Raw genomic sequence first — 20,573 nt, 5'->3', positions numbered from 1 at the left:
TCATCATGCATTCCACCACACCCTCCCCCCGACACTTTTCCTGGTTGAATCCATCTACTATCTACACATTTCATTGACCATGTACCCCCCTTCCCCTATGTGATTCCATCTGACCTCCAGATCTCACCTAATTGTTCTCATTATCACCTTCATTACTTATCAGATCCCAGGAGTGCTACCTCTACAATCTTATTGGACATCAGATCCTGATGAAGTGTCTTGGTCCAAAATATTGACTTTATTTTTCTCCATAGATACTGCTTGACTTGTTGAGTTCCTTCAGCTGTTTAGGCTCAGTTTTCTAGATTTACAGCATCTGCAGAATCTTTTGTGTTTACTTTGACAATACATTTATTTTGACTTTGTGACTTATCTCATCCCTCCCTTGCTCATCTTTATAAAGACTCTCTCACCTTTCTACTCTGTTTTGCTGCAGCATTTCAACCCTTCCCCCCTCACAGGTGCTGCTTGATCTCCTAAGTTCTTCCAGCAGATTGTTTATTGCTCAAGTTCCAGTATGTGCTGTCGCTTTTTTCTCTTTTTTGGGTACATTGTTGGTCCTGCTGCAATTATTCAAGCAATTCTGATGTGGTCCCTCACACAGATGAGTTCAAGACCTTTCTGAAGAAGCTGCCGACTGAGTATTTCCTGAACAGCTCCACCATCCTTCAGCTCTGGACAATGGACTTCAGTCTCCAGCACCGCTATGAGCAACTGGAGGCCACTCTGAAGGTGCTCTTCACCAAGGCACAGAAGACTGTCCGAAAGCTCTTCAGCCTAAGTAAGCGCTGCCAGAAACAACCGAAATTCGTCCTCCCCAGAGAAAGGTACATGATATTCACACCCAGCAAACTGTAGTAACTAAATAACTTTGCCTCCATTATTGACTCGCTATGAGGTTTGAAGGATAAGACTTGACTTTGCCACATAATATAAGGTTGGAAAAATAGATGATTTGGCTTAGAAATGAATAGTTGGTACCAGGTAACAGATCTTGTAATTATTCCATAAAATAATCAATTGAAAGGTATTTATTTGCATTCATAGGAACTAGACAACCTGTAATGAATATTCTCCATTAACAACTACAGTATTAATGGTATTATACTGCAATATACATAGTATTAACTAATAAATATTCATATATGAAACTTGAAAGTAAACAAAATCCTTGAAAATTTATTGCATCTTTTATTTTGAACAAGAGGGGAGAGGTTTGCCAAACCTTGTAATGTTTTGAAATTTATATTTTAACTGATATCTTTTTGTACATTTTGTTCATTCTGACTGCATGAAAATACACGTGTTTCAATATATTTCCTCATTCAATCCTTTGCTTACAGTTTTGAGGGTATACTGCCTCATCCCTTACCTCTGATGATTTTCTAATGTACCCAATCTCTGGCAATTGCATTTTCACAGCTGGACCCAAAAATACTGTATATTGCTTTGTTGAATCACTTTTCAACTAGCTTTTGTTTGTGCAACTTTGAACTGAATTCTACTCTGCAGGGCTGGTTGCAGAAGTAGTTAGTGGAATTCATTCCAGAGAAGTTCAAGGTAATGCACTTGAGGGAATAGACTATAAATGATAGATGTTATAAAGAATACTTCCAGTACCTCTTTGAAGGTAGTGAGAGTGATAGGTAAGGTGATTAAAGAAGACACATGGGACTTGGCCAAGTGAAGAAGTTATGCTGGAGATTATAAAACAATTGTTAGGCACTATCTAAAGTGTCAGGTGTGATCTGGTCATGACACTAAAGGAAGGAACTGCAAAAGTTGCAGAGATGCAGAGGAGATTCATTTAGATATGGGAGAAATGGAGTTATGAGGACTGGAGTTGTTGTCTTTTGCACACAAGAAGCTGAGGGGAGAATTAACTTAAGTGTGTTAAGTTACTGGAGGCAAGATTGACTGAACTGGAAATATCTATTTCTTTTAGGAGAGAAAACAATAACAAAGTGGCAGAGTTTTAAATTCACTGACAGATGGATTAGGAGGGATTGAGGATTTAAAAATTTGCATCCAGAAATTATTGCCTGAAAGGAAAGCTCTCCCAACATTTAAATTCAGGAATTGCCACAACAAGCTAAGTTTTAAACTAAGATCTAAGATATGGCATAAAGCTATTTTTGTCCAATTCTGCCCTCCCCACAACATTGCATAACAGTTATTTGAATATCACTAGACAGTCAAAACAAGCTCCAGTGAGTGGTATAGTCAAAGGGTGCTTTTGTGTTCCCATATAACTACACTACCACCAAAGGTTCCTTGACTAGAGTTTTTTTTTAACTATCTTCCTGATGAAAGTTTACTTAATGGAAAGAATGAAATGTCACACAGGATCATTGTTAAAGATCAGAAGTCACCACCTATCCTTCTCTGCTCCATAGAGAAAAGCCCTAGCTCACCCACCCTTTCCTCACAAAACATACTCTCTTAATCAGGCAGTACAGAAACAGGCTCTTCAATCTACCACGTCCACATTGACAATCAATGAACCCGAGGGGTAACTTTCCCATCCAGACTGTGGTCAATATATGGAATGAGCTGCTGAGGAAATGGACGAGGCAGGTACATTGACAACGTTTGAAAGGTACTTGAAAAAGTACATGGATAGGAGCAATTAGAGGGACATGGTTCAAGTATGAACAAATGGGGTTAACTTAAATGGAATCTTGTTCAGTATTGATCAGTTGAGCTAAGGGCCTGTTTCTGTGCTTTATGATTCACACTAATCCCATAAAAATCTCATTTTTATTTATTCTACATGCATTTCTCTTTTGTAATATTACCAGCAGTTCTGAGCAATATTCCAAGTGGTCTAAACCTGGTGATAATTTGTCTACAAGAACGTCTACAGAAGCCTGTCCACAAGTCTTTCTCTGGGAATTAGTAGCAGGGATTGAAGGAACACATGACAGCCATGTCCTGCGTCCTTCATAGTACTTGCATTGGGAAGAGCCATCACGTTCAGAATTGAAACACAGTCCACCACCAATTTCCATTTGTGAGTCAGGAAGTGAACCTTAAGTCACAAAGATACATGGCACAGAAGCATTCCCTTTAGCCTGCTGAATTCACACTAATCATAAATAACCCATTTTATATTCTCTCCTGATTCCCATCCTCTCCCCCTTGAATTCTGTCACACACCTACCCACTAGGGGCAATTTACAGCGATCAAATGCAGTGACTTATCAACCTGCTGTTCTTTGGGGTGTTGGATGAAACAGGGACACCAGAAGGAGGACGTGCAATAATAGAAAACTCTGTAATCCCCCCACCCCCACAGGCAACATCTGAACCCAGGTGTCTAGCGCTGTAGGGCAGTGCCTTTGCTGGTTTGCCACTCAATCAAAGCTATTAAAAAAAGGTTTGTCAGTGGCACACACCAGACACCTGAGCTTGATCCTGACCATCAGTGCAGTCTATGTTGTGTTTGCAGATCCTCCCTGTGATTCTGTGGGTTTCATCTAAAATGATGTTTTCTCCAGAATGTTCCCATTTCCTCTCATGTCCCAAAGATATGCAGGTAGGTCGATTAACCGGCCACTGTTCTAAAGAGGTCAAAATCTGTCTTCTCCAAACTTCAACTTACATGAACCTAACCATTCCCACTACTGCCTGTAAGGAGTTTGTGCATTCTTCCAGTGACGATGCGGGTTTGCTTCGAATACTCCGGTTTCCTCCCACAGTCCAAAAACCTACCTGTTGGTAGGTCAGTTGGTCATTGTAAATTGCCCTATTGTTTTGCTAGGGTTAAATCAGGGGTTGCTGAGTGTTGTGGCTCGAAAGGCCAGAAGGCCTAATTCCGCACTGTATCTCAATAAATAAATAGGGCAGCAAGATTGCATAGTGGTTGGCAACCATCCTTTACAGTACAGATGACCCAGATTCAATTCCCACCGCTACCTGTAAGGAGTTTGTACGTTCTCCGCGTGACCGCATGGGTTTTCTCCAGGTGTTCTGGCTTCCTCCGACAGTCCGAAGATGTACTGGTTGGTAGGTTATTTGGTCCTTCTAAATTGTCTCAGGTTTAAGCTAGGATTAAATCAGGGGATTCCAGGGCAGGGTGGCTCAATGAACTGGAAGGGTCCATTCCATGTTGTTTCTCAATAAACAGTAAACAATAAACACTGTAGATTAGGACTATGGTGGTAACTGTACTACCTTGCTTAAAGGTCTTTGACCTTTGATCAATGTAAAGCCATCTACAGTATGAAATAAATAAATAAATCAAGATGGGCCTGTATCATACCTTTGTTAGGGCCCAACATGCTTCCAAGATCAATTTTAAACTTGACATGCTTTCCAACATCATGCTGAATTATAATCACAGAAAGTAGTTTGGAGCCAGTGTGAGATGAAACAAATATTTATTCTGGTGGCAAATTGGCACCACACACATAAAGTAGCTGGGAGCCATTGAGAGAGGTGAATAAATATGTACTCTAGTGGCAGATTGGTCCAACAAAGCCCAGCTCAGCCATAACCCAAATTGACTTCAACCAAGGAGTTGTGGTCAGGATCAAACTCAGGTCTCTGGTACTGAGGGAAGTGGCTCTACTAGATGAGCCACTGACATGTACCCAGACAAACCTTTTTTTCAAATTGCTTTGTTTGAGTGGCACAGCTGGTTTATTCAGAAGCACCAAGTTTGACATCGATACTGTCGACTGCACTGTTTTTTTTCTTGTTTGCTTGTTGGTCATGTTCCCAAGGTCAAATCTACTACCCTTCCTGGAAGTGTTTACATAGTGACTGATTGCCCACTAATTGAGTACTGCAATAAATATTCTATTCCTTGTTTGCAGCCACACGTCAGTCAGTAATACAGTGAGCTGCAGCATTCAGAGGAAGAATTGCCTATCTTTAAACCATTGGTTAATGCCATGAGCATTGTCCCCAGTGAGCGCTTTGCAGGATTGTGTAGTTATATTTATAGTCAGGCTAACGGCTGAGTGGCAGTTTTTAAAAAATGCGTAGTTTTCCTTAGGAGCTGCTTACTGATGAATAATTCATTCTGTTTCCACTGATTCCTGGAGCCAGCCCTCCTTTCCCATTGATTATGATTGTATGACTGCATGCACTCTTTAAATATCCCAGCTGGGAGAAGAGAGGCTGCTCGTAACTGCCTAGTGGTGCATTTTGCTTCAGGCAGAAACATGAACTTCTCATCCAACTGCTTGGTATTTCTAGCTGTCTCAAAAGATCCTGTCTCATGGAAATATAGGCCTGGATTTGATGTGAACTCTCTCTAAGCTAGAGAGTTCATGCAAGATGGTGGGGGGGGGGACGGTCATGATTTTGGGAACGTTGTAAGGGATTTTGCCTGACCTTTGTGAATCCTTGTCATTAAACATCAAACCTGCCCAAGTGATTTGAGTAAGACACCGACAATCACACTTCAGTGGGCTGTGCGGGTAGCAATTAGAATGAATCAGTCTGGTGGTACAGGGGTAGTAGTTACATCCAATCTGATCCTTTCGAAAGAGGAAGTAAAATAACTGAAGGCAGAGTCACATGATATAAATAAAAAGCACTGCAAATAAGAGAAATGTGAGGAAGAACTGTCTGGACACACGGCCTGGCAAATGGGATAGCTAGCCCTGCAGCCAGGGAATGGGAGTGGGCAGTCAGGGGACATTGCCCCACAACCAGTGGGAGTAGATCTGGAAGCAGCAAGCATCGCTTGGCTACCAATTGGCACTGACTCCTGCTGGCCTTGCCCCAACAACAGCTTCTTTGGTCTGATACTGATCCTCTCCCATATTTCTGCAAGATTACTGGTAGGTTTTCATGCAGAACTATATCAAACAGGCTTCCAGTGTCTACCTTGTTTCTAAGACCTAGAAAGCCTGCTAACATTTAATAATGAACACCACATTATTATCCCCACTTAGGTGTGGTTCTTTTCACTGCTTCTGATCTTCAGCTGATTTCCACCTTTTGCACAGAATTTGCACATCTTTATCAATGCACATATTGCAGTTGCTTCTGTCAACTCTGCAGCACCTCAATTGAATGATGTTTTCATTATGCTTCATCAATATCTAGTCCAGGCATTGCTGATCTTCATCCTAACATATCAAGTGCGCTGTCCTTGATTATTTTGTGTAACAATTGGATTTATTTTCCCTTGTGAACGTTTGTAGGAATGAATAGCCAAGTAATTCTACTGCTTTGTCTTAAATCTCAGTTATTCCTCCACTTTTATCTTTGAATGTTTTGAATGCCTCCCTAACCCCTCATTTGCAATATGAGACTGAGAAATGTTCATTACTGTGGTAAATGTTCCTTGGCATATTCTTTCATAAAAAAGCATTTCAAATATTTCTTAACATTTTACTTTAATGTTTTACTGTTTCTCACTGGTTTTGTGCAGCAGGCTATAATCTGCTGCCAAAGTAGTGACAAGGGTAATGGGGCTTACTGTAGATTTTGTATAAATGCTACGTAATCTTTAGGTGAGGAACAGACATGAAGTTAACTGCAAATATCCAAAAGGTGCTCCCTAATTTTTGCCACTGCACCATTTGCTTCCTGAAAGTGTTGATATAGCTGTCATCACCCTTAATAAAATGAATAAATAAGTAGCTAAAATAACTAGGCCCAGACTCTTACAACTCAAACATTCTTTTTATTTTACTTATGCACAAGGAGAACAGCATGGACTCTGTCACCACACCGTTCTGAAATCTGAACAGAAAACCGCAATATTTATACAGAATTGGCTTATCAGTTATGGATATTGATCATTGTAAATTGTATATTTGTGAATTCATAAAATCAATCGCCATTACACTAGAGATGTTAAAGTCAATCCAAACTTCAAGTGGACAGTCGAGGATATTTTGAAGTTGGTAACGACAAAACAGCCTCAGTTTTTTAGATATGTTTCACATCCTTCTGTTATCTTGTCTGTCTCTGGCACTCTTCAATGTGTAATGGAATGCTATGTTTTAGGATGATCTTTCTGTAAGGGTCGCAACTACAGTCGCCTCACTCATCGGGCTTGGGTACACATTGTCGCAGTGAACCCAGCCTATTTCATCAGTAGTAAGCAGAGGAGTCTCTGGTGGTCTTGTTTCGAAAGTCTCAGTTGCTACAACTGCCTCAGGCCATCCTTGCTTTAACCTTTGCTTACTGCAACTTGCACATTCCCTCCCCCTCCTCTTCGTCCTGAGGACAACACAAATCTTGCTGAATTTCAATAGCACAGTCTCTGAAGCTCTCTGACAGTTTCATCAGGGACAGGGTGCTGTTGGTATCAGGGATGTATGTGCAACACACCTGGTACAAGGACCACCTCTCTTAGACAATACAAAGTCAGGTGCAAGTCAATTTCGGGTGCCACATCATGGACTGGCCGCATTTCGTCAGTCATATAGTCATAGTCATAGTAGTCATACTTTATTGATCCCGAGGAAAATTGGTTTTCATTACAGTTGCACCATAAATAATTAAATAGTAATAAAACCATAAATAATTAAATAGTAATATGTAAATTATGCCAGGAAATAAGTCCAGAACCAGCCTATTGGCTCAAGGTGTCTGATCCTCCAAGGGAGGAGTTGTAAAGTTTGATGACCACAGGCAGGAATGACTTCCTATGACGCTCTGTGTTGCATGTCCGTGGAGTGAGTCTCTGGCTGAATGTACTCCTGTGCCCACCAATACATTATGTAGTGGATGGGAGACATTTGTCCAAGATGGCATGCAACTTGGACAGCATCCACTTTTCAGACACCACCGTCAGATAGTCCAGTTCCACCCCCACAACATCACTGGCCTTACGAATGAGTTTGTTGATTCTGTTGGTGTCTGCTACCCTCAGCCTGCTGCCCCAGCCCACAACAGCAAACATGATAGCACTGGCCACCACAGACTCGTAGAACATCCTCAGCATCGTCCGATAGATGTTAAAGGACGTCATTCTCCTCAGGAAATAAGGATCGCTCTGACCCTTCTTGTAGACAGCCTCAGTGTTCTTTGACCAGTCCAGTTTATTGTCAATTCGTATCCCCAGGTATTTGTAATCCTCCACCATGTCCACACTGACCCCCTGGATGGAAATAGGGGTCACCGGTGCCTTAGCTCTCCTCAGGTCTACCACCAGCTCCTTAGTCTTTTTCACATTAAACAGCAGATAATTCTGCTCACACCATGTGACAAAGTTTCCTACCGTAGCCCTGTACTCAGCCTCATCTCCCTTGCTGATATAATTGATGAACTGGCTCATGTCATGTAGTGCTAAGGCTATGTTAGTAGTCAGTTTCTCCAGCAGTGCTGAGGCAATGTTAATGCTTTCATGACCCATTTTGTTGAGTTCCCAGAGCAGGAACGCTACAATCCAGAGACACTCAGTCTCCATAGTCCTCTGAGTGCAACCCACATTAGAATGTAGAAAGAGAGTGGGCCGGTGGTACATCTGTGGTACTACACAGGCCCAGCAGAATTACCCCTCCATGGTTTTGGTTTGGACCAAAACTCCCATTATAGAAAGGGTAACTTGGCAGCCAGTGATATCCACATAGCTGGTAAGTACCTTTAATGGGATTCAGAGGGTCACCAGTAGTATAGACATTGTACTTACTGTTACCTAAGTCTAGTCCCGTCCCTTGAAGATTACAATAACACGTTTCACCTCCATCCCCATATAGCAACTTCAGAGCAGGGGGGTTATTCAATCATTGCAACTCCTTACAGTAATAATTTTGTTATTAAAGTATAACACAGAATCAAATTCACTAGGATCCAGGGGTATAAATGTAAGGAGGATTTTCCCACTTGCAGGAGGGAGGAGAAGATGGTGGCACGACGCAGCGCGCGCGGCCATTCCGAATGAATATTGTATGTGTAATTAGGGTGCCGTGCACAATCCAGATTTGATGGAGACAGCCGTGAGAAGCACGGAGGAACGCCTGGAGTAACTTCTGAAAAGCCTGCTTCGCCGCCGCTGCTACTGTGCGATCGAGAACCTCTGGAGACGAAGACCCCAAATCCTCGGCTTTGCCTATTGTCTGTTGCCGGGGCTGGGGTCGCAGCACTCGGCAGAGATGGTGCTCAGTGCTCGGTGTCGGAGAGCTGGTCGGAGGCTCAGAGTTTTCGGACGGACTCGGAGTTGGACTGTGGTCGGATGCTGCATCGGCAAGTTGGCGGCGCTGGATGTTTACCGTCTGCGTGAGATGATGGGACTTTCGAGAGACTTTGAAACATTTACTGTGCCATGGTCTGTTCTTATCAAATTATGGTACTGCTTTGCACTGTTGTAACTATATGTTATAACTATGTGGTTTTTGTTAGTTGTTAAGTTGGTTTGTCATGTGTTTTCATGATATCATTCTGGAAAAGCATTGTATCATTTCTTAATGCATGCATTACTAAATGACAATAAAAGAGTCCTCATAATCTAATCTAATCTAAATGTATTGGCAATCTACGTTCTGAATGTACAGACATTCTCTAGAGCACACCAAACAACCTGGCCAATTAGTATGTGACACATGTTCATAACTAAGGTGAAGAAAAACTTTAGGAGCAGTCGTGTCTTGGGGTACTTCTGCATTTAGGCAGAAAGTAGATGTCCAGATTACCCGAAACTTGTAATGCATAGTGATTACTTAATGGTGGTGGCAACTAGCAAAGTTCAAGAGTTCAGTCCATTCGTCCTTATCATCATGGTTCTTCCAGCCACCTGCTTCCAGGTCCAGTGGCACTGTTAGCTTAACGTGCAAGGCATATATCCACAATGACTTTACATGGACCCTTAAAGCGCTATATGTGGTCAGCAACACTTGGAATGGATTTTCCCACAGGCAGTTCTTTCATCAGTAGACTCTTACCAGTACACAAACTCCTGACTGGTAGATCTGACACTCTGCAGCAAGCATGATCTTCTGGGCTTCAAGTACCTGTTAATGAGAAACTTTAAGAGCTTTTATTAGAAACCATAGAAACCATAGAAAAACTACAGCACAGAAACAGGCCTTTTGGGCCTTCTTGGCTGTGCCGAACCATTTTCTGCCTAGTCCCACTGACCTGCACACGGACTATATCCCTCCATACACCTCCCATCCATGTATCTGTCCAATTTATTCTTAAATGTTAAAAAAGAACCCGCATTTACCACCTCGTCTGGCAGCTCATTCCATACTCCCACCACTCTCTGTGTGAAGAAGCCCCCTCTAATGGTCCCTTTAAACTTTTCTCCCCTCACCCTTAACCCATGTCCTCTGGTTTTTTTCTCCTCTTGCCTCAGTGGAAAAAGCCTGCTTGCATTCACTCTATCTATACCCATCATTATTTTTTATATATCTATCAGATCTCCCCTCATTCTTCTACGCTCCAGGGAATAAAGTCCTAACCTATTCAACCTTTCTCTGTAACTGAGTTTCTCAAGTCCCGGCAACATCCTTGTAAACCTTCTCTGCACTCTTTCAACCTTATTTATATCCTTCCTGTAATTTGGTGACCAAAACTGAACACAATACTCCAGATTCGGCCTCACCAATGCCTTATACAACCTCATCATAACATTCCAGCCCTTATACTCAATACTTTGATTTATAAAGGCCAATGTACCAAAAGCTCTCTTTACGACCTGATCTACCTGTGACATCACCTTTAGGGAATTTTGTATCTGTATTCCCAGATCCCTCTGTTCTACTGCACTCCTCAGTGCCTTACCATTAACCCTGTATGTTCTACCTTGGTTTGTCCTTCCAACGTGCAATACCTCACACTTGTCTGTATTAAACTCCATCTGCCATTTTTCAGCCCATTTTTCCAGCTGATCCAAGTCCCTCTGCAGGCTCTGAAAACCTTCCTCACTGTCTACTACACCTCCAATCTTTGTATCATCAGCAAATTTGCTGATCCAATTTACCACATTATCATCCAGATCATTGACATAGATGACAAATAACAATGGACCCAGCACTGATCCCTGTGGCACACCACTAGTCACAGGCCTCCACTTGGAGAAGCAATTCTCTACTACCACTCCTTGGCTTCTACCATTGAGCCAATGTCTAATCCAATTTACCACCTCTCCATGTATACCTAGCGACTGAATTTTCCTAACTAACCTCCCATGCGGGACCATGTCGAAGGCCTTACCGAAGTCCATGTGGACAATATCCACTGCCTTCCCTTCATCCACTTCCCTGGTAACCTCGTCGAAAAACTCCAATAGATTGTCAAACATGACCTACCAGGCACAAAGCCATGTTGACTCTCCCTAATAAGTCCCTGTCTGTCCAAATACTTGTAGATTCTGTCTCTTCGTACTCCCTCCAATAACTTACCTACTACCGATGTTAAACTTACCGGCCTATAATTTCCCAGATTACTTTTCAATCCTTTTTTAAACAATGGAAAAACATGAGCCACTCTCCAATCCTCCGGCACCTCACCTGTAGACGGTGACATTTTAAATATTTCTGCCAGGGCCCCTGCAATTTCAACACTAGTCTCCTTCAAGGTCCAAGGGAACACCCTGTCAGGTCCCAGGGATTTATCCACTTTAATTTTCCTCAAGACAGCAAGCACCTCCTCCTTTTCAATCTGTACAGTTTCCATGATCTCACTACTTGTTTCCCTTAACTCCATAGACTTCATGCCAGTTTCCTTAGTAATTACAGACACAAAAAACCTATTTAAGATCTCCCCCATTTCCTTTGGTTCCGCACGTAGCCGACCACTCTGATCTTCAAGAGGACCAATTTTATCCCTTATAATCCTTTTGCTCTTAATATACCTGTAAAAGCTCTTTGGATTATCCTTCACTTTGACTGCCAAGGTGACCTCATGTCTTCTTTTAGCCCTCCTGATTTTTTTCTTAAGTATTTTCTTGCACTTCTTATACTCCTCAAGCACCTTATTTACTCCCTACTTCCTATACATGTCATACAACTCCCTCTTCTTCTTTATCAGAGTTGCAATATCCCTTGAGAACCAAGGCTCCTTATTCCTATTCACTTTGCCTTTAATCCTGACAGGAACATACAAACTCTGAACTCTCAAAATTTCTCCTTTGAAGGCTTCCCACCTACCGATCACACCTTTGCCAGAGAACAACCTGTCCCAATCCATGCTTTTTAGATCCTTTCTCATTTCTTCAAATTTGGCCTTCTTCCAGTTCAGAACCTCAACCCTAGGACCAGATCTATCCTTGTCCATGATCAAGTTGAAACTAATGGTGTTATGATCACTGGAACCAAAGTGCTCCCCTACACAGACTTCCGTCACTTGTCCTAACTCGTTTCCTAACAGGAGATCGAATATTGCATCCCCTCTAGTTGGTCCCTGTATATATTGATTTAGAAAACTTTCCTGAACACATTTTACAAACTCTAAACCATCTAGACCCCTAACAGTATGGGAGTCCCAATCAATGTATGGAAAATTAAAATCCCCTACCACCACAACTTTATATTTCCTGCAGTTGCCTGCTATCTCTCTGCAGATTTGCTCTTCCAATTCTCGTTGACTATTGGGTGGTCTATAATACAATCCCACTAATGTGGCCATACCTTTCCTGTTTCTCAGCTCCACCCATAAGGACTCAGTAGACAAGCCCTCTAATCTGTCCTGCCTGAGCACTGCTGTAATATTTTCCCTAACAAGCAATGCTACTCCCCTACCTTTCATTCCTCTGCCTTGATCACATCTGAAACATCAGAACCCTGGAATATTAAGCTGCCAGTCCTGCCCCTCCTGTAGCCAAGTTTCACTAATTGCTATAATGTCATAATTTCACATGTCAATCCACGCCCTCAACTCATCTGCCTTCCCCGCAATACTCTTAGCATTGAAATATATACAGCTCAGAAGATTTTTACCACCACTCACAACCTTTCTATTAGCGGATTTGCTTGAACCTTTAACATCATTTATTTTCACCCCAGCCACTCTGTCAGCTCTGGCACTCTGGTTCCCATCCCCCTGCAAATCTAGTTTAAAGCCTCTCCAATAGCACTATCAAACCTCCCTGAAAGGATATTGGTCCCCCTGTAGTTCAAGTGTAACCCGTCTCTCTTGTACAGGTCCCACCTGCCCCAGAAGAGGTCCGAATGATCCTGAAATCTGAAACCCTGCCCCCTACACCAGTTCCTCAGCCACTTGTTCATCCTCCAGAGCATCCTATTCCTACCCTCACTGGCACCTGGCACAGGTAGCAATCCTGAGATTACCACCCTGGAGGTCCTGCTTTTCAACTTCCTACCAAGCTCTCTATACTCACTCTCCAGGACCTCCTCACTCTTCCTTGCTATGTCATTGGTACCGATGTGCACCACGACACCTGGCTGATCACCCTCCCACTTCAGAATGTCATGCAATCGATCAGAGACATCCTTGACCCTGGCACCTGGGAGGCAACAAACCATCCTGGATTCTCTGTCATGACCACAGAACCTCCTATCTGTACCTCTAACTATCGAGTCCCCTATCACTACCGCTCTCCTCTTTTTCCACCCTCCCTTCTGCACTGCAGAGCCAGACTCAGTGCCAGAGATCCAGCTACTGCATCTTGTCCCAGGTAAGTCACCAGTCACCTCCCCAACAGTATCAATGCGGTATACTTGTTGTTGAGGGAAATGGCCACAGGGGAACCCTGCTCTTCCTGCCCTTTCCTCTTCCCTCGCCTGACAGTGACCCAATTTCCTGTCCTCTGCTCCTTTGGCGTAACTACCTCCCTGTAGCTACGATCTATAATCTCCTCATTCTCCCGAATGATCCGCAGGTCATCCAGCTCCTGCTCCAGTTCCCTAACGCGCTTTGTCAGGAGCTGCAGCTGGATGCACTTCTTGCAGGTGTCGTTGTCAGGGACACCAGAGGTCTCCCTGACTTCCCACGTCCTGCAAGGGGAGCGTTGCAACATCCTGCCTGGCATTCTCTCTACTCTAAACAATCTGAACAAAAAACTTACGGGAACCTACCCTGGTCTCTGCCTGTTCTTGTCAAAGCCTGTTGAGCCAAAGCCGTACCACTCTGACTCAGTGCACTCCGATGATGGCTGCTACAACGATGGCCGCTGTATATGGCGGTCTGTTTTTAAACCTTGGCGCGCTACGTCTATACAATGCTAATACTATACAATAATGCAACATGCCTTTGCTCATAATATGGATGTCCATCTGTTTAATTAAAAGGGTGGGGTGACTGGCAGGCGCATGAGATGTCCCAAACTATCTCATGCGGAGATAGGCCTGATACGCAATTTGGAGCACAGAGCATTGTCATTGGGGCCTAACCTGTTTTCAGAGCCCCGTTCTGTCCTTCAGCTTCCCTGTAAGATTGACAGTGGTAAGGGCAGGTGAAATACAAGGCCTTTGTTAATTTCTATATAACTTTACCTGTAAAGTGAGGACTATTATCACAAGATTTTTCTCAGGAAATGAACTTTTCTCCCTGAAATGAACTTTTGTAGGGTGGGATGTCTGCATACATTTAGATAACCCCATGAAGTTCATTTGGAGATGCACAGATAACCTCCTGAGGGAGGGCCCAGTGGCTGGCAGCAGATACCAGCACTGTCTTTTGGGATGATGTCTTTGGCAAATCATACAGTTGCTGCTACTTTTCTTGTGAATCCCTCATTCTCGATTATCCCCTGACCCTTCATGATATTGCGCATAGTGTGCTTCAGTTCATAAATTGCTTTCAGCCTCTGATGCATCACATTGTAATTAAACTAGTTCATCAAAAGATTTTGGGAAGTATTGGCAGCCTGATCTCACAGGAGTGTTACATGGCCAGAAATATCTGCTGTTGCTGCCTTAGCAAATGAGTCAGCTTGTTTGTTCCCTCTAGTTATTTCATCATTCCCATTTGTATGAGCTACATAATTATAACAGCAATTGTAGTAAGTAATTGAAAAGCAAGAAAAGATTCAGAGTTAGTTCACCGTGTTTTATCAGAGTTCCAAGAGGTGAGAAACTCACGTAGTTTCCTTAATTGTCCATTGTCATGTGCTACTCCAAAGGCATAATGATAATCAGTGTCCCTGCTGCAACAGAGCAGGCTTTTGTTAAGGCAAAAATGGTTAAATGCTTGAACAAATAATTTGAAGTAAACTGCATAGTCTATGGTGATGGTGGAGAGGGAGGCAGAAACTGCCATTAAAGTTGCCTTGGCACCAAGGGCATCTTTGAACCCAGTGGCCAGGCTGTCTGCAAACAAAAACATGCCCCTCATGGGCATCCCCATGACCGCTGTCCCACTTCCATGTTTGTTGGATCAAAGAACTGTAAAACCCACTGAGAATTTATTTCACATTTAGAATAGTTTTATCTACACTGTTCAAAACAAAAATTACCAGTCACAAGCAGGTAATGTTAAGCAGGCAAGAGCTGTCACTTAGCATGGGCCTTGTTGTAACCATGCCTAGTAAAGACAGGGTACAGCACCCAGTTCATCTTCAGCTGCTAGTGCTTCTTTTCAAATACTGAGGTGGACACTTAACATTTGCCTGTTTTTTCTGTGTCTTTTACTTCTTTAACTTTTGCTGACTTACTCTGCGTTTTACAGGATTCATCCAAACGGTTTGCACTTCACATCTTCACTAAATAAACACAGGCCACTCTACAGTCTTCTCACATTTTCCATTCTCTAACAACAGTCACTTATTCCACCATACAATATAATTCTCAACATATACAATGCTTTTGGTCCAAAATGTATAAATATGTACACTACTGGAGTTCTTTATACACACATACACACGTGCACGCGCGCGTACAATTACGCACATTTTAGAATTCATTTTTTTTAAACAGCACTTACCAAATTCTCCTGTGCTTCATGTGGGACCATAGCAACACCTCATGTGGGCTCCAACCCAGACCATGGCAACACCTTATATAGGCTCCAAACCGGACCATGGCAACACCTTATATAGGCTCCAAACCGGACCATGGTAACACCTTATATAGGCTCCAACCCGGACCATGGTAACACCTTATATAGGCTCCAACCCAGACCATGGCAACACCTTATATAGGCTCCAAACCGGACCATGGTAACACCTCATGTAGGCTCCAACCTGGACCATGGCAACACCTCATGTGGGCTCCAACCCAGACCATGGTAACACCTTATATAGGCTTCAACCCAGACCATGGTAACACCTTATATAGGCTCCAACCCGGACCATGGCAACATCTCTTGGAGGCTCCAACATGTAGGCTCCAACCTGGACCATGGTAACACCTTATATAGGCTCCAACCCAGACCATGGCAATACCTTAAGTAGGCTCTAACCTGGTCCATGGCAACACTCATGCGGGCTCCAATGTAGACCAGGGCAACACCTCATGTGGGGTCCAAACCAGACACTGACAATACTTCAAGTGGGCTCCAACCCATAGGACAACACTTTTTGCAGTCTCCAACCCAGACCTTGGCAACCTTGTCTTTTTTTAAGCACTTTAGATTTCCTATGCTGGTGATTAAGGTGGCGTACACTGACCACTCCATACATGAAGAGATAGATTCAGTAGAGTAGCAGTGGCCTAGTGTGTTTGGACCCCTAGTAAAACAGGTTGCATGCTGGTAATAATTGGGCAGGGCTTCCCAAGACTGCATTTTGCCAAGTCGGGCCATTGTGCTGTACTCCCACTACCTTCATACGGACAGAGCCTAAAAATCAAGGCTCCAGAGATCAAGACAACTAAGAAATGGTTGCAGGAGGCAAAGGGATGGTTACAGGATTCAGTGTCAGTGGACTGGGTCATGTTCAAGAACTCATCTGAGGACCTGAATGATTAACCTGGGTCATAACAGACTGTACTAAAACAGGTGTGGTTGAGTGTGTTCTCACAAAATCGTTCAGGGTTTACCCCAATCAGAAGCCCTGGATGAATCATGGAATCTGAAACCCGCTGAGAGCCTGATCAAAGGCATTCAAGTCTGGAGATCAAGAAGTTACAAGAGGTACAGGTATAATCTCCAGAAAGTCTTCTCATGGGTGAAGTGGAAATTGGAATCAACAAGGAATGCTTGACAGCTATGGGAGGGTTTGAATGCGATAACCTCCTACAAAGTTAAATCTTGTGACATAAGGGACAGCAGAGCTTCACTTCCAGATAAGCTCAGAGCTTTCTATGCTCGCTTTGACCACCAGAACAGGGAGGAACCATTGCACCTCCCATGTCGCCCAGTGATCCTTTGGCCTCAGTATCTGAAGGTGACATACAGGCTCTTTGCAAGAGTGTGAATCCAAAGACTCCAGTCTGGATGGAGCACCTGGCCAGATACTGAAGATCTGTGCTGACCAACTGGCTGTTGTGTTCATGGATATCTTCAACCTCGTGCTCCGGTGGCGTGTGGTACCCACCTGCTTCAAGCAGGCTTCAATCATACTGATGTCCAAGAAGAGTGTGGTGACTTGCTTCAATGACTATCACCTAGTGGCACTTACATCCACAGTGACAAAGTGTTTTGAGAGGCTGGTGTTGAAGCATATCAGCTCCTGTCTGAGTGATGACTTGGACCTGCTCTAATTTGCATACTACAGCAACAGGTCTACAACAGATGCCATCTCATTGGCTCTTCACACAACATTGGAACATCTGGACAGCAGAGATGCATGCATCAGGATGCTCTTTATCCGATTACTGCTCAGTATTTAATACCATCATCCCCTCTAAACTAATCAGTAAACTCCAAGACCTGGGCCTCAATACCCCCTTGTGAAATTGGATCTTGGATTTCCTCAGTTTGAATTGGCAAAGTATCTCCTCCACAATCTCCATAAGCACAGGAGAAGCACAGGGACATATGCTTAGCCCCCTGCTCTGCTCACTTTACACCTATGACTGTGTGGCTAAGTACAGCTCCAACACCACATACAAGTTTGCTGATGACGCCGCTGTTGTGGGCCGTAACAAAGGGGGTGATGAATCAACATACGGGAGGGAGATTGAAAACTCGGCTGAGTGGCGTTATAACAACAACCTCTCACTCAATGTCTATAAGACCAAGGAACTGATTGTAGAATTCAGGAGAGGGAAACCAGAGGTCCATGAGCCCATAATGATCAGAGGATCAGCGGTGGAGAAGGTCAGTAACTTTAAGTTCCTTGGTGTCACAATCTCAGAGGACCTGTCCTGGAACAGTCACAGAAGTATAATTGCAAAGAAAGCACAACAGCACCTCTAATTCCTCAGCAGTCTATGGGGATTTGGTAATGTTATCAAAAACCTTGGCAGACTTCTATAGGGGGGTGGTAGAAATTAAGTTGACTGGCTGCATTATGCCTTCGAGCAGAACATCCTACAAAAGGTAGTGGATTCGTCCCAGTACATCATGGGTAAAGCCTTCCCAACTACTAAGCACATCTACATGAAACATTGCCATGGAAAAGCATAATCGATCATCAAAGATTGTCATTACCCAGGCTATGTTCTTTTCGCATTACTGCCGTAAGGTAGAAGGTACAAATGCCTCAGGACCTGCACCACCAGGTTCAAGAACAGTTACTACTGCTCATCAGGCTCTTGAACAAAAGAGGAAAACTACACTTGTTCTATTTCTGGTATTTCCACAAGCAATGGTCTCACTTTAAGAACTTTTTATCTTGTTATTTCGTGCTCTCATCATTTATTTATTGCCATTTATTGATATTTCCATTACACAGTTTGCTGTTCATTGATCCTGTTTTGTTACTGTTCTATAAATTTGCTGAGTATGCCCAGAGAAAAAAGAATATCAGGGCTGCACGTGGTGACATGTATGTACTCTGATAATAAATTTTACTTTGAAATTTGAAATAGTGTCAGTTGCTTGTGCAGTGATTTTTGTCACTGATAGTTGACAAGAAGTAAACAGTAAAACAATTCAGATTTGTTTTGTCATTGCGGTTTCAAGCATTGAAGCTTGGAGGTGCCAGAACTCAGCAGGAGTGAAAATGAAACAATCTCACTACTTCAACAAGTTAGGAGGTATGAAGGTTTGTAAGTATCGGCAATCATCTTGAATGTTACAGTGGAAATGAAGATTTGGAAATGCAATTGTAACCCTTAGGTTCAGCGGGCAGCATTAGTCCAGGGGAAGACAGTCTCCAGCCTCGCCAAACTTGTGAAATCTAGTTTGTGTAGATTCTGCATGATGTGTTACCCTATTACAAAGCAGCACCACGAAATATTAGGCAGTACACCATATGCAATTAAATGATTGAGCTTTATAGTTCTTAATTTGACTATAGGGTTAGTAAAGAAAACAAAAAGAAAAAGGGCCCATGTTAATGAAACAGTCTAATGCACACGTTGGAGCTCACGATTTTCCTGTCCGTTAGTTCTCCATCGATTTCCCCCAGGCATCGTTGACTCCCAGACCCATTCCAACTCCACTCAGTCCTGCAGTCTACGACCTCTCCTTTCTGGCATCTTCTCTCTCCATCTTCCGCCAAAAAAGAAGACCACAAAACCCTTGCTCTCGGGCACACAAGAAAGAAAAAACATGGCTCTCACTGGATGGCGCACATTCCAAAGCTCCCGTTATCTCTAGTCATAACCCAAACACTGCAGCTACAGAGAAACCATTACGTTAGCAGTGAAACCTTTCACTGTTATGAGGGGGATTGATAGAGTTGACGTGGATAGGCTTTTTCCATTGAGAGTGGGGGAGATTCAAATAGGAGGACATGAGTTGAGAGTTAAAGGGCAAAAGTTTAGGGGTAACATGAGGGGGAACTTTACTCAGAGAATGGTAGCTGTGTGGAACGAGCTTCCAGCAGAAGTGGCTGAGACAGGTTCGATGTTGTCATTTAAAGTTAAATTCGATAGCTATATGGACAGGAAAGGAATGGTGGGTAATGGGCTGAGTACAGGTCAGTGGGACTAGGTGAGAGTAAGAGTTCGGCACGGACCAGAAGGGCCGAGATGGCCTGTTTACATGCTGTAATTGTTATATGGTTATATAGTGTTGACATAACCGCAGTGGAACTGCCTGCTTCTATCGGTGCCCCAGGTGAGGCAGGGCCATGGCCTGTACATACCGTCAGGAAGGAGGTGAAAGTAGAGGAGCGGGCCGAGTCATAAATCGAGTTTCCCGTTGCCGGGAGGGGAGACATCAAAGACAGGGTTCTATCGTTTCTGAGGAGTGAGGGGAAGGAGTGGTTGGATTTGGAATGTCTAATTAGTCCCCATCCCTCAGTGAAGAGTGAGAGTTCTGAGTTGGCATCAGCCCTTACTTCTCTGGTGAATAAGCGACGCAGTGCACAGGCAGAGGATCCCCTCCGGAAGCTAAGAGTAACACCCACCCCCGAGGGGGAAGAGGCGGAGCAGATCTATCAGTTGTTAGATGAGTGGCAGTGCCCTGGTGATGTAAAGCAACAGGGGTTGTCTGAAAGTTTGAGGAGGTTGGCCACTGACGTGGTGAGAGCTGTGAAAACACGCTAACCCTCAGCAAACCTTGCTGATTATCTGGGCATCTTTGATAAAACAGGGATCCCACTGGATCTCATAGTGGGGTTTCAGGACACGCACCAGGAGAAGGGGGAAAAGCTTTCTGCTTACATTTTTCGGCTCGAGAGGCAGCTAAATTGTTTGCAGCGCAGAGGA

The 20,573-nt window shown here is 43.5% G+C and overlaps 1 protein-coding gene across 1 annotated transcript in view; it reads left to right on the top strand.

Annotated features, from left to right (window-relative positions):
• The window catches only part of LOC140206387 (BMP/retinoic acid-inducible neural-specific protein 3-like), a 227,177-nt gene that overhangs the window by 191,644 nt on the left and 14,960 nt on the right, over positions 1–20,573 (top strand). The window contains exon 6 of the mRNA XM_072274752.1: positions 605–827. Within this exon, the coding sequence (XP_072130853.1) occupies positions 605–827 (223 nt within the window). The remainder of the gene's footprint in view (positions 1–604; positions 828–20,573) is intronic.

Source organism: Mobula birostris, chromosome 12 (genome assembly GCF_030028105.1).
Source record: "Mobula birostris isolate sMobBir1 chromosome 12, sMobBir1.hap1, whole genome shotgun sequence".
Taxonomy (NCBI): domain Eukaryota; kingdom Metazoa; phylum Chordata; class Chondrichthyes; order Myliobatiformes; family Myliobatidae; genus Mobula; species Mobula birostris.
This window is presented reverse-complemented; position numbering and strand designations above follow the sequence as displayed.